General features: G+C 50.1%; 1 protein-coding gene across 5 annotated transcripts in view; it reads right to left on the bottom strand.

Moving 5' to 3' along the window:
- Positions 1 to 15,569, bottom strand: part of slc4a11 (solute carrier family 4 member 11) — a 400,651-nt gene that overhangs the window by 67,503 nt on the left and 317,579 nt on the right. For all 5 annotated transcript variants that reach the window (XM_072497675.1, XM_072497673.1, XM_072497671.1 and 2 more), the window contains one exon: positions 3,004 to 3,129. In XM_072497675.1, the coding sequence (XP_072353776.1) occupies positions 3,004 to 3,129 (126 nt within the window). The remainder of the gene's footprint in view (positions 1 to 3,003; positions 3,130 to 15,569) is intronic.

Genomic DNA, 15,569 nt, shown 5'->3' with positions numbered 1-15,569 from the left:
AGCGGCGGGTAACCTCCGGCCCGGCGGGCACTTGTGGGCACACTTGGGTTCAGAGTGCAGCCCATGAGACAGTTTGTTGACCGCTGCTCATGTGCAGGGTTACCAGGTTCTGCCGAATTCCATCCGTGTGGACCTTTTCCTATCGGTATGACTGAAATGATACTCACATAAAGCGAGGGCAAGTGAAGTGAGGTGTGGGCTGATTGCTCACAATATTGACGAGGAGAGTTGTGTGCCCACTTTGTTTACAAAGTGCAAATATTTATTTTGCATTTACCATCTGAAGCTGATGATATTTCTATTGACATGATTAAGCATTTTCTATTGCTCACTACAAAACACTTGGCATGCATTAAAGATATTTAATCTTATTCATGGGATCAATAATGTCCATGACTGCCCTAACAGCACTGCGGAGCACCTTCATCACACAGCACAGCGGTGGTTCACCAGCTCACAAAGGTCAACTGAAGGTAGCCAATAAATAGGGCAGCACAGTGATTAGCACTGTGGCTTCACATCACCAGGGTCCCAGGTTCGATTTCCGGCTTGGGTCATTGTCTGTGCGGAGTCTGCACGTTCTCCTCGTGTCTGCGTGGGTTTCCTCCGGGTGCTCCGATTTCCTCCCACTACTCCCGAAAGACGTGCTGTTAGGTAATTTGGACATTCTGAACTCTCTCTCTGTGTACCCGAACAGGCACCCGTGTGTGGCGACTAGGGGCTTTTCACAGTAACTTAATTGCAGTGTTAATGTAAGCCTACTTGCGACAATAAAGATTATCATTAAATAACGACCTCGTCCGTCCGCGACTCTCAAGACTAGAGAATTAGCGTATTTTTTGAATATATCTCCCACTCAGAAGTTTGGTTTGAGACAGGACAGAATGTCTTCCCGCTTCTCTCAGAAGGAATGACTCACTGATCTTTCACCCCACCAGAAAGGCAGATTAATCGCCCACCGCCCTCTATTATGGTTTGGTTGCATCTGTCCTTCTCTTGCTCGCGTGAAGTGACAGGCAGCACCAAAGAAAAGACTGAAAGTGACTCGTCCCCTGAACCTTTTTTATCAGTAGCAGAAATTGCAGCTGGTGGCTGCCAAAGTTAAAAGTGCCAAATAAAAGACACAATGCAAAATGGGTCAGGCTCTGAACAGAGCAGCGGGAAACAGCAGACAAAACAGCATCACAAATCCAGAAAAAGTAACTCCAGCATCGCAATCAATACTGGAGACTCCAAAACTGGTAAAAGGCTGACGACAAGCAGTTTTATTCGAATGGAGAGCAGTAGTTTGGGAAAAGAAAATGGGGGGAAGAGTGAAGTAGTCAAATCCGAAACTAGGGCCTTGAATCTAAGTAAAGGAAACTATGAGGCTGTGAGGCGCGAATTGGCAAGGATAGATTGGGGAACCTTATTAAAGGGGTTTTCGGTGGATAGGCAATGATGCATATTTAAACGTGCGTATGAATGACAAGGTTAATTCTTTCTTGTCTGGCACAAAAGTAAAAGAGGAAATGCTGAACCGTGGCTTACAAAAGAAATTGAGGATAATATTGGGCAATATCTAGCGACCCCATTTGCTGTGTTATGGCTGCTAAATCTCACGAGCGGGCCACAACGGGATTTTAAAAAAATTATTTGTTCATGGGACGTTGGTGTCACAGGCTGTGCCAAACATTATTGCCCATCTCTAATTGCCCTTGAGGGGCAGTTGTGGGTCTGGAGTCACAAGTAGGCCAGACCAGGTAAGGATGACAAATTTCTTCCATAAAGGGCATTAGTGAACCAGATGAGTTTTTTTGACAATCGACAATGGTTTCATGGCCATCATTAGACTTTTAATTCAAGATTTTTATTGAATTCAAATTTCACCATCTGCCATGGTGGGATTGGTACCTGGGTCCCCAGAGCACTCTGGGCATCTGGATTACTAGTCCAGTGACAATACCACGATGTCACCGCCTCCCTTGCACCCGCGAGATCTCTCAGTAACACCCCAGTGAGGGTGTGAGCCTGATTTCCATGAACTTGTATACATTTTGGTGGAATTAAACGGCTTTACGCCATAGTGTCCGCCCACAACGCATCCTCCCAGTGGGCAGTGTCAAAGTGGGCACATGAAAGGGGCAGCGCTAAGGGGGCTCTGGCAGGGGTTTCCCCTTATGTGTGGTTGGGGAAGACCCCTGATGACAGTGCAAATCTCATTCTCTTACTCTCCCCACCCCTCGCGCCGGAACGGAGGGAACCTCATTTAAATCACATGTTAATAAATTGACATATGCTTAAAGGGCTTCCCCATCATGTGGGCATCCCCCCCCCCCCCCCCAAACCACCCCCCGCATAAAGAAACCTCATCACAGATCGGAATGGTGCCCCAATCTGTGGAGGCAACGCCCCCAGGTTTTCTGTGCACAGAGTGCCAGAGGATGTGGGGAGAAAGCCCACTGCACGCTGGTTTTCCCACTCTGTCAGCAATCTTGAGTGGAAAACCACGCCCACTCTTTCTGTTGGTTCAGAAGTCTAGGGCAAGGGGGCACAGTCTAAAAATAAGTGCCCGACCTTTTTGAGTTGAAATTTGGAAAGAGTGCTTCACATGTTTGGCAATTGATGACAGGCCAATTATTCATTTTAAAAATAGGGATTGATGAAACGATATGGGACAAAGGTGAGTGCATATGGGGTTTGATCATGGATCAGGCGCCATCTCACTGGGTGACAGTACAGATACGTGAGGCTCAATGGCCTACTCCTGTTGTTTCCTGCATCAAGCGAACCTACTGAACAAAGGCAGACTTTCTTTAATATCTTACCAATCAATTTCACGGCGCCGAATACCCGGGTTCGATACCCGGCTCTGGGTCACTGTCCGCGTGGAGTTTGCACGTTCTCCCCGTGTCTGCGTGGGTCTCATCCCCCCCCCACAACCCAAAACGATGCCAGGCGAGGTGGATAGGCCTCGCTAAATCGCCCCTGAATTGGAAATCAAATTTAAAAATAAAATCTTACCAATCGATCCTCTTGTATTCTCATCATTCAAAGAACCAAAAGCTATTGTTGGCAGCAGGCAAATGCAGTAGAGAAACAAGATAGTGGTGATGTATTTCCTGATGGATTTATTGCTACCAATTATACCTGGGGTTAAAAAGAAAGGACTAAGTTCAACTCAGAGGAGGTTTTCACACAAGTCAACTTCAGCACATTCAAAGCCAGAAACAAAAAAGTTCAGCCTTGACCATACATAACTAACATAATATCGGCATCACATCAAGTCAATTATATTACATTGCAGCGTTTCATTAGCATCTGAAAGGGAGAAATGGTGGGTAAGATTTAGTGGGTGAGTCAGCAAAGCTACAAAGGAAAAGGGACTGCATGCACCCTCTTCATTACGCTGTGGTGTTTTTGTAAGTTGTGTGGCTCCGCACATTGATGGTAGAGGGACTTATGGTACCTTACCACGTTGTGAGAAATCCCAGCGTCCTTCTGAAATGTCTAATCGAGCTAAAGATCTGACATTGAAGCCGTACCAGGAAGTATTTGGACAGGCAACCAAAAGCTTTGTTCAAAGAGTTTGGCCTCAGGGAATATCTGAAAAGGAAAATAGAGCACTTTCTGGAGGAAAAGTGCCCTATCCCCGGTGGTCAGTGGTCATGAGAAAAGGAAGTGGGAGAATAAAGAGGTCAGGGTTGAAGAAAAGCAGAGGTCTCAGAGGTCAGTCTGAAGCCCTCATGACCTTCCTGTGGTCATTGGTGTCCAATAATTAATGTTGAAATATTGGCAATGTGATGGAAAGCATTATATTTATCAAAAGTTTGTTCCAAGCAAGATATTTTTGAAACATGCATTGTTACAACTAAAAGGATTACAACTATTGGAAGTAAACATCAGTCAACACCTGCATTTTAAAAAAGTCATGTTCTGGAGTGCAGGAGGCGAAAGAGGCCGGCATTCTGGCCTTTGCGTCCCTAGTAGCCCGGCGAAGGATCTTGCTAATGTGGATGGAGGCGAAGCCCCCCAGCCTGGAGGCCTGGATAAATGATATGGCTGGGTTCATAAAGTTGGAGAGGATTACGTTCGCCTTGAGAGGGTCTGCGCAGGGGTTCTACAGGCGGTGGCAACCGTTCCTAGACTATCTCGCGGAGCGTTAGAGGAAGATCGGTCAGCAGCAGCAGCAACCTTGGGGGGGGTGGGGGGGTGGAGGGGATGTCCTGGGAGCGGGGGGGGGAAAGGGGGGACTGTCTGGGAGGGTGGATGAGCAAGAGATAACATGAAGGGTTGGGGAAACTGGCACGTACGGGTGAGGGCCAGTGTACAAAGCTGTGTAAATATATCATTTTGCCATGTATATATCTTGCTCTGCGCGATTTCTCAGTTTTTTTTTGTTACGAGGGGGGGGGGGGGTTATTGTTTGTAAGGGAGAAAAATTGTGTTAAAAACCTTTAATAAATATTTTTTTTTTTAAAGTCATGTTCTGACTTATTTCCCGACAGATGCTAACAGACCCGATGATTTGCAGTATTTACGGCCTTTGCTGCAGGTCTACAGTGTTCCCCTTTCTTTTTTATTAATGTTGTTACAATTAATTTTAGTGCCTGCATTAATAACACCATGAATAATGCAAACAAAAGCCTCCAGGTTGTTTAGTTACCTAATTAAGATTTATGATATATCAATTTTGCTTTTAAGATTTTATGATCCTGTCTCCATAGCAACGTTAGCCCAGAATTTGTTGGGACAATAATGATGTATTGTGCATGTAACCCAGTAACTTGTAGTGAGCAAAATATGCGCTGTGAATCATCGCAAATTGCTGGCTGATTTTTATTGTTCTGCAGTTAACCTGGAGAAAGTGAGAACTCAAAATCCTCGTTAGTTAAGAAATTGCTGCACGTGGGTTATTGAAGTAAATTAAACTCCCCACAGAAAGTGAAGGCTGGTAGTTTTAATCAGCCCTTTACGGGAGGTGGTTCCTGTTCCTCTGATGTCACCCAACCTCTCCAGCCCAACAAGGAACAATTAAAATTGGAGCCTCATTCCTGCAGCTCGTAATCTGTTCCTCGGAGGTTCTCTTCACCATTTCGATCTTGTTCCAGCTTCTCCTTTCTGGCTTTTTATTTTCTCTCTTTTAATCCAGTATTTCCATTGCTGATTTGATTCTAATTCCTCTATTCATTTTTGATTCTTTCTCAATCCGTAACTCGCATTACGAAGGACATGCAGTCTGGATACAGTCTTTCACCAAGGTCTCAGACGATATGGGCGTTAGCACTGCTGCCTTACAGCGCCAGGGACCCGAGTTCAATTCCGGCCTTGAGTGACTGTGTGTGTGGAGTTTGTATGTTCTCCTTGTGTCTGCGTGGGTTTCCTCCGGGTGCTCCGGTTTCCTCCCACAGTCCAAAAACGTGGAGTAAGGTGAATTGGCCAGGATAAAACAAAAATCACCCATTAGCGTGCAGATTAGCTGGGGTTATGATATTGTGGGGTTAGGGCAGGGGATTGGGGAAGGTGCTCTTTCAGAGGGCTGGTGCAGACTCTATGGGCCAAATGGCTTCCTTCTGCACTGTAGGGATTCTATGATCCATTTTCAACTTGCACCTCCAGCAATCTGCGGGCCAGAAATTGAGCTGAAAGGGAATAAATTCACCGAACGGAGTTTGGTATGAGATGGCTGGCTGCAGAGGATTCTGACCCACCATCTTTTCTTGATGTAGTCATTTGCCGAGGCCACAGTATGAATTAACGCCAACGTTCGCAAACCTTTACTCGATATTTTGGAAGAGGCGGCACTAGAATAATGGGACGTGGAAACTGTTACCCGAGCTCAAGTAAATTAAGAGACCAAGTTCATAAGAAAGAACCCGATTGTACAGATTGGACTTCCCAGGGAGAGAGTGAAAGCAAATAATATTCACCAAGTTAATGGTGAATTAGACAAGTAGAATTAGATTGTGAGAGAATTGTGAAAGAACAAAAAAAAGGCCGAATAAATGAGAGGTCGAGGTTGAAAAAAGGCAGAGGCCGGAGTTCTCCGAGCCTCCCCGCCGATATCGCGCTCGGCGCGAGGGCGGCGAATGGGGCATCAGACCCGCGATTGGGTCCGATGCCGGGACGCGAACCACCGGCGACCGGAGAATCGGCGCACGACTTCGACGCGGCACCGGTCGGGGGCCGTTGAAAGAGGCCCCCCGAGGCGATTCTCCACGGATGACCGGCCGAGTTCCCTCCGGCGTAGTTCACGTATGGTTCCATCTGGCAGGAGCTCGGCATCGCAGAGCTCGGCACTGCGGCTGCAGTGGCCGTCCTGGGGGGGGGGGGGGGGGGTGCGGGGAGATCAGTCTCCAGTGGGGGGGGGGGGGCCTTCACGATGGCCAGGACCGCGATCATGGGCCCGCTTTGTGGGTCCGCCATGTCGCACGGCAGTGCAGGGCCGCGTATAGGCAGCCGGAGCTGCGTGGACCATTCCGGCGCCGTGCTGCCCCCCTGTGGGCCACATAATCGCTGGGCCAAGAGGCGTCAACACTTAGCCGCCATTTTGAAGAATCCCAGCCAGAGAACTTGGGAGATGTTGTTTCGGGGGGGGGGGGGGGGTACATTCTTGAAATTTAGGATAGGGGAGATATTTGGAATGGGACTAATTTAAGTATTCGGTGTGTAGTGTAGCTATTATTGTAGTTAAGTGTAATTATTGTTCTGTATTGTTGCCTTTCTTGACGTTTTACAGTTTAATAAATGTCTTTCATTTGAATGATGACAACGCGACTGGAACTTTCTTTACTGGTTTCTATCTCTTTCCTCACATCAACAAATTGCAAAATAAGCAGTTAAAAATCGGCATTCCAAGTTTTCCTTCAGGGATTTGGAATACCCTCGTATTTAACATCTGCCGGGTTCTTAACGCTGGGATAATGTCTCATGGGAAAGATGGCACCGCCGGCTATATAACCCTCCTCTGCAGTCCTGTACTGACAGCCTTGTTTCCGGGACCACACCTGCTGGTAAGGGTCTCAGAGGTGTGCATCCTGCGGCCCATGGGAAATGGATGCCTTATGTTTTTATGTGCTTTCTGAACTCTCAGTCTGGAAGCCCGACGGTTTTGTTATGTCTTGCGTAATTGGATGCTACTGTGGTTAAGTATCAACAAATCTGCCACACAGTGAACGCCCGATTTCAGCCGTACCACCGGCAGGGAGTTGCTAGTCCCATTCCCAGAAAAGAAAGGCTCTTCAAAAATAAACACTGTGCGAAAGGGATAATCGTTCGATTTTAATCGGACCGTACTCAATTTGGACAAAGGGCAGTAAATCCTAGTAAGCAGATTGATCAAAAGATGCCAAAAAGAGGTTGGGCTGTAAAAACTCAACATTGTTGTGCAGAGCAGCTATGACATTTGGTGCCGGGTAAGTAGAGTCCACAAGACTCCCATGTTCATAAACGTGACTGGTTAAAGAACAGAGCCAGTTGAGCGAGATTGGAGACATTCAAAAATCAAGAAAGGCTTTGATATCTTAAATAAAAACAGTTTCCAGTGACAGAGGGTGAGCGACAAGAGAACAGATTTAAGACGATTCTCAAAGAAGTCCGAAAGTCGTAACAAGAATTACTGCACAGAAAGAGACTGTTTGGCCAGTCAGTGTCAGACGGCATAGGAGGGTGGTGGAGGAGAGAGACACATTCAACAGTAACTTTCAAAAGGGAACTGGATAAACCCTTGAAGGGAAAACAATTACAGGAGTATGAAGAGCAAGAGAGTGGGATGAAATGGTTCGCCCCCGACCACTAACACAATGGGCCAAATGGCCTCACTTGACCTCAAGAGTTCACTGAATCACTCAGCACAAAGCACAGAGAGACTCCCACTCTTCCAGCAACACTGCTCGGATACCGGGTGTGAAAATTGGAACGCAAGTTATCGATGACACAAAGCTCGCTGGGAATGCAAGTGTGAGGGGGACACAAAAAGATTGCAGAGAGATGTAGACAGGTTAAATGAGTGGGTAGAGAGGTGAGAGGTTATTCAATTTATTCATAAGAACAGAAGAGCAGTATCCTTTTTGTTGACGTTTGGAGAAACTTGGGTGTCCTCTCACGAGGAACACCAAAAGATTAATGTGCAGATAGAGCAGGCAATTAAGAAGACAAATGGCATGTTGGCCTTTATTGCAAGGGGTTTTGAATACAAGAAGAGAGACGACAATTGGCCAGGGCTATGTCGAGACCACACCTGGAATACTGTGTGCAATTCTGCTCTCCATGTTTAAGAATATACTTGCATTAGAGGCAGTACAGTGAAGGTTCACTAAATCCATCCATGGGATAAGAGGGTTGTCCTAAGAAGAGAGGTTACATAAATGGGGGAATCTGGAACACGGGAGGGGGGGGGGGGGGGGGGGGGGGGCGCACCCATACGGCCACCATGGCCAGGTGCCCTGGCCACTGAAACCACCAGCTGCCCACCCCCAAGGCCGCATGTGTCGGACTGTCTACCGCTATCATTTTCTGAGCCCCACTGTGAGCTGAGCAGTGATGGGCAGAGCAGCTCGGATACCAACTCTCGACCCGAGGCTCAGGACACTCCAGGGCTCGAGTTGGAGGATGGCACTGATTTCCTGTCACAGCTGCTTCCAACACCCTCCACCATCCCGGAGACACTCACCTCGGTTGGGCACTTTAGTGAAGAGGCTCCTGGGACACTATCTGGTGCACACCACACAGTAGATCTGGTATAGCAGGTGGAGGTAGGAACACCCAGGGTGGTGGACAAAGGGCGGGCCGACCCCAGGAACTAGCTGTCGTTCAGGTGGGTCTCGAGCTTCTGGAACAGACAGTCCCATCGATTGTGGAGATGCAGTCGCAGAGCCAGGGACTACGGGGGCGATTCTCCAAAATGTAGACTAAGTGATCGCGCCGTCATGAGCGCCGCCGCGTTATCGGTGGGGACCCGATCGCGGGCCAGACCCCATCGGAGGCGCCCCCCCCCCCCCCCCCCCCCGCGGTGAAGGAGCGCTTTTCCCCAGCCCCGACCCTTCGTGCAGCGATCCCGCCGATTCCAGCGGCCCGCGGCCGGCGCCGCGTCAAACGCGCCAGCGCAAATGGCTCTGATTTTCCGCGCCTCGGAGAATCGCGCGCTGGCGTCGGGGCGCCGTGGGCCGGTTCCGGCACGGGGCTCGGAGAATCGCGCCCTACATGAAGGGTTGCCAGTGAGCATCCAGCCCCTGCAGGTGCAGTTGGAGGAGTCCAACCGCATGCAGCGGTGGAGGTGGTGCCCATGGTCACCCAGACCATCACTGCACAGGTGGTGTTCATATGAAAGCATTGGGGGCAACGGTTTTAGCTATGGATCAGCATGTCCAAGGCTTGGGGCATTCTGTGCAGGTGCTAGCCGAGGCCCAGGATAGGGTTGCCGCCTCACAGGCGACCATGTGCCAGAGCCACCTGGAAATTGCAGCGGCGCTCCTTAGCGTGGCCCAGTCACAGCAGGCCATGGCTGGGAGCACCAGCGGCATTGCCCATGTGGCGCAGATTCAGATGGAGGTGGCCCAGTCCCAGAGGGAGATGGCACAGTCACTGGCTGACGTGACACAAATCCAGAAGGTGGTGGCACAGTGAATGGGTGATGTGGCGCAGTCCCAGATGACGATGGTCCACTCCCTGTGCTCCATGGCCACGAGCATGCAGACCCTGGTCGGGACGTGTGCGGGCCTCCAGGACTCAGGGGTTAGCTCTGCTCGCACCCTCATCCCACAGTGTAGCCGGGGTCCATTGGGACTCCCAAGGGAGGAGGAGATGGTGAGGCTGCCGGTGACTCCCGCAAGAGAGGTGCCGGAACACCGCAGCACCTCAAACTCCCTTCCTCCTGTCCCTGGTGCATCTGGTGGGCAGCGGGCAGGATTGTGTGGCACTAGCCACCTGGGACACCTGGCAGCAGCCGGGCCCAGCTAGGCCTGGTCGCCCCAAAAGATGGCTGCCAACAGGGACCTCGGTCCCAGGGCGGGAATCACAGCAGGCCACCTCCACTCCTGATGTACCATCTGGGGATCCATCAAGACATAGCGTTAGGGCCTGTAAGACCAGAAAGTTAGACATCAGTAGAGTTGGCACGGATGCAGGGCACAGTTTAATAATAGGGGCAAGGGCACAAATCTGTATATATGTTGTCACATTAAACACCTGTTCACATTGTTACAACCTGCCTCGGTGCTCTGTCAGATGGGTGTAAGGGGTGGGCTGGTCTGGGTGGCCGAGTGTGCCAGAATGAAGGAGTCATACACAGTGCCTGGGTATCAGGCGCTGACGTGCATGATGCCCAGCTGATGATCACATGTCAGCTGCGCATTCATTGAGTGGAACCCCTTCCGGTTGGTGTCGAGCTTCCGGTCATCAGCAGGTGCTCGTAGGGGGACATGCATCCTGTTAATCACCGCCTGGACACGGGGCATGTCGGCAATGGCGGTGAACCCCGCTGCCCGGGCATGCTGGTGGGCTTGGTCCACATTGAAGTGGTTGTATTGAGCTGACTGAGCATATAGGGCCTCTGCGATGGCGCGGATGCACCTGTGCACCGAGGTCTACGAGATCCAAGAAAGGTCCCCACTTGGAGCCTGGAAGGACCCCGTCGCGTAAAAGTACAGGGCATCCGTCATCTTGATGGCCACCGGGAGCAGGTGTCCTCCCCATACCCCCCCCCCCCACACTGGCCCTAGCGCCCATCCCTGATGCGAGGGATGCGGTCGGCTGGCACTTCCCATGCCAGTGGTACGCTCCGCAGCCCCCGTCCAGCACCCCTGTAGGGACCACAGTGGCATTTCCCGGGTGGGCCGCCTAATGCCTCGCCAGCAGGCATTACCCCAGCCACTTGGCCTGTCCCCCGTCACCCACCCATCTCCAACAAAAGAGGATCGAACCACTGCCCTTGACATTCAATGGCATTAACAAAATCCTCCACTTTCAACATCCTGGGGGTTACCATTGACCAGAAACTGAATTGGACTAGTTCATATAAATACTGTGGTTACAGGGCAGCAGAGTGGCACAGTGATTAACACTGCTGCCTCAGGGAGCAGCATGGTGGCACAGTGGTTAGCATTGCTGCCAACGGCGCTGAGGACCCGGGTCCGAATCCCGGCCCAGGTCACTGTGCGTGTGGAATTTACACATTCTCCCCATATCTGCGTGGGTCTCAGCCCCAAAACCCAAAGATGTGCAAGGTAGATGGATTGGCCATGTTAAAGTGCTCCTTAAAAAAAAAGAATTGGGTACTCTAAATTTCGATGTTTTTTAAATTTGCTTGGATAAGCTCAGCTCCGGCAACACAATAAGCTTGACACCATCCAGGACAAAGCTTGATTGCACCCCATCCAAAAAACACTCCCTCCCCCACCGACGAACAGTGGCAGCCATGTGTACCATCCACAAGATGCACTGCAGGAACTCACCAAGGTTCCTGAGACAGCACCTTCCGAAACCCACGACCACTACCATCTGGAACGACAAGGGCGGCAGATACCTGGGGACCCCACCACCTGGAGGTTCCCCTCTAAGCCACTCACCACCCTGACTTGGAAATATATCGACCATTCCTTCACTGTGGCTGGGTATAAAATCCTGGAACTCCCTCCCTAACAGCACAGTGGATGTACCTACACCTCAGGGACTGCAGCAGTTTAAGAAGACAGCTCACCACCACCTTCTCAAGGGCAACTAGGGACGGGCAATAAATGCTACTTCAACCAACCATGCCCATATCCCGTAAATGAAGTTGAAAACCAGCGACATTGGCACAGGGGGCCAAAGCTTGGTCAGAGAGGTAGGTATTGAGGAATGGAGCATCGTCTACGTGGAGAGGTAGAGAAGAGGCCACATTTAGGCAGGGGTTTGCAGAGCCTTTGGCCGAGGCAGTTGAAGAAATGGTCAGTATTGGCAGCACAATGAATATTGGGGTGGGTGGGCTGCGAGAGGTCAGAATTGGAGAAGCACCAGTGATCAAAATGTTCTAAAAACCAGACACTGGAAACATGCAGCGATAAAGATTCAGGAAAATGTAGCAAGGGGAAGTATAGGAGAAAGAGGATATCAACCGGTGGGAAAGTTAGAGTTTGTTTTAAGAGGTGGGGAGGATGGAAGATGTGGGGACGTGGAGAAGTTTTAAAATGATAATTCCAGTGACAAATAGGTGATTGAGACAAATAGGGGGGCGGGGGGGGGGGGGGGGGGGGGAAAGAGTGGTGTTGGGGTGTAGAGGCCACGTCGGAAAACTGAAGAACACAGAGAGGAGTACAATGTCAAAACAGACAGAGACATTAGGGACTGGGCTGCGAAATGAGTGTAGCTCAGTGGTTTCTTCACTAACAGCACATCCAGCTGGATATCCTGCAAACTCAGTTACCCCCCCCTCACCTCATTGTAGAAATGAAAGTGGTTGTTTGATCTGGAGATACGGACAGGGGATTTAGCTTAAATGCGTTATGGGGTGGGCTGGAGACACGGAGGTAGTCATGAGCTGACGTTCGATTTAAGGGTCACCTTGTCTGAGGGTCCCAATTTCCTACTATGGGTCTTTGCATATGACTGAACAGGCCAATTCTTGATCCATAGATCTTTGGGCTGGTGGGGCAGGATGTCCCATGAGGCAGTGGGATCCAGAGAGCAGAATTTACTTCCTTTTCTTTCCTTCACTGCAGCCGCTCTGCCTCACCTTTAAGACGTCGGGACTCGGAACGTGATGCAGCGCGATGGACAACTTGTCGCCCTTTTGAATGATCAGCAGCAAGCTCCGCCCAGTCAATAATATCAACCCTGCCGGGCTCCAGGGAGAGCATCAGAGTCTCTTTGACATTATTATGTCCTCCCCTGGAACCACTGGAGATTTGAAAATTGAGAAACCAGGAGGTGACGCTTTTCGGCCGTCCAGTCACACTGTCCAGTCCATCGTCGTTGACTTTGCAGGAGATTTGTGGAGCTGGCTTCAAGGAGGACACTGGCAAGCCAGGTCCAATCAGAAAGCAGCAAATGACACTTAGCATTCTTCCGGAGACTGGAGAAAGGAAATTTTACAATCTAAACTGATGTGTTAAGTAAGTTGGTTCAACGTTGACTGCAACTGGATGCAGTGAAACTAGAAACAGGCTTCTGACACAGGAGATGGTCCAACACTGTTTTATTGAACTTGCTGATTGCTGTACATAATCTGCTGTGAGTTGACACTCTATCAATCTAACTGATAACCTCCTACTGGATTGACCAGACTAACTCTCTACCTCATGGTGATAGTGCTCACTGGCTTGTGCACTCTTACTATCTCAGTCGCTGTGTTCTGTAGAGAGAGAGGGAGAGTCTTAATGCCCTGTGTGCTTTATAGTGGTGGTGTCCTGTCTGGTGTTTGGTTGTTATGTGTTGTGCGTGTTCCATTGGTTATCCTGTGTATCAATCACTGCCTGTCTGCCTCTCATTATATACATGAGTGGATATTATGACATAAACGTCACCTGATTTTGGTTTGTCCGCTGCTGTTCATCTCTCAGCGAGCTTCTCGATTCTAATTTCAATTTATAAATAATACTTACAGATAAATACAAGGTAGAAGAATATTCGCAGCTACCCTCAGAAGGTTTAAGGCCGGAGAAATTTGCTAGCTTTTCCCATTGGTCTGCTAGCCAACAGGATTGTATATTGGCAATTTTAGGGTGCTTTAGGAAAAATTGTACATGAAATGTTTTTACCCCAAAAGGAGAAAGGTTAGAAAAAAGGAGATGCCAAAAGTAGTTAAGATGCACGGGAACCTGTAACTCGAGTTGATGCTTTAATCATAATTCTAGTTACAGATTCTGACCTGAATTGCGTGACTCCTCATTCTGCTGCTATGTGATGCTACATTGTGTTTTCAAACCCTGCACACCATCCCGCCCCCGCAAACAAAATTGCCTTTCACTGCAGAAGATGCCATTTAGATTTAAACAAGTTGCTGATTCTTTGCATCCGTTGACATCACTGTCACCCAATGAGTGGAAGGCCAGATGGATCTCGCAGCAAACAGTCTCGTTAAACTAACCTGTGACCAAAAGTCCCTGGTTACAAACAGGGTGATCCCTACAGCAAGATGCAGTAAGGGGAGGATTGTAACCTCTGTGACCCATGATTAGGTCAGTCATTATTGATTGGCGGAGCAGTCTCGAGGGGTTGAGTGGCCGACTCCTGTTCCCAACTCGTATGTAGGTTGTGGTGTTCTTTGTGTAGCTTGTCTAGGATGGGTGGCGTAGTGTTCCACAAAGACCACAGTATAGCTTTTACTTAAACAAAGCTATGATTTTATTTACGCTACTAAACTGGGTTTCGGCACCGAGTCCTTTTAGAATACAGAATTGATCAATAACAATCTAACTACACTCATCTACTGCTAATCTCACTACTGGTATAAACTATAATCTAACCTTCTCACACTAACTGCTCTGGTGACCTTCACTAGCTGTCTCCTGCACACACACCTCCCCTAAGGTCTAGCACCACTGCTTTATATAGTAGTATCTGCAGCTCCCTCGAGTGTCTATTCATGGTACTACATTACTCTTGTAATGCTCATAGATATGATAATCCCACATAGGTCATTTCCCCCGTCAGTTAGGCTAGGTCTGGAGGTGCGAATGTACACGGTGGGGCGGGTGTGTGGATAGTGATAGTTAATTTTCTACTCCACAATTGGACGGAAACCTGACAGAACTGGGGCAGGATTCTCCGACCCCCTGCCGGGTCGGAAAATCGCCGGGGGGGGGGGGCGGCGTGCATCCCACCCGCACCGGTTGCTGGGGTTTTGGTGGGGGGTGGGAATCGGGCCGCGCCTGTCGGCGGCCGCTAGCAGCAGCCCCCCCGACGGTTCTCCGGCACGCGATGGGCCGAGTGGCTGCCCTTTGTTGGCGGGTCCCGCCGGTGTAAATCACAACAGGTCCTTACCGGCGGGACCTGGCTCCACGGGCAGCCTGCAGAGTCCTCGGGTGGGGTGCGGGGGGATCTGGCCCCGGGGGGTGCCCCCACGGTGGCCTGGCCCGCGATTGGGTCCCACCGATCCGCGTGCGGGCCTGTGCGGTGGGAGCACACTTTCCCTCCGCACCGGCCTCTGTAAACCTCTGCCATGGCCGGTGCGGAGAAGAACCCCCCTGCGCATGCGCTGGGGTGATGTCAGCACATGCTGGCGCTCCCGCGCATGCGCCAACTCACGCTGGGCGGCGGAGGCCCTTCGGCAACGGTTGCATTGGCACCAAGCCCTTCCGGTCCGGCTGGCATGGCGCCAAACACTCATGGCGCCGGCCTAGCCCCTGAAGGAGGATTCGGCACCTTCGGGGCGGCCCGACGCCGGAGTGGTTCACGCCACTCCTCGGCGCCGGAGTGGCCCGCTCCGCCGGTTCGCGGAGAATCCCCCCCCCTGGTTTCCACTCCATTCATTTTGATGGAAATGAAGATCTACACAGGGCCAGCAATCTCTCCCTCCAGAACAACTCTGAAGTGAAGAAATAAAAGATTTGTAATGATAATAGTATCTTTCATGACCACAAGAAACACTTTACAGCCAATTAAGTATTTTGGAA

Source organism: Scyliorhinus torazame, chromosome 3 (assembly GCF_047496885.1).
Source record: "Scyliorhinus torazame isolate Kashiwa2021f chromosome 3, sScyTor2.1, whole genome shotgun sequence".
NCBI lineage: Eukaryota > Metazoa > Chordata > Chondrichthyes > Carcharhiniformes > Scyliorhinidae > Scyliorhinus > Scyliorhinus torazame.
Note: the sequence above shows the minus strand (reverse complement) of the source record. Positions and strands in the feature narration are given on the sequence as shown.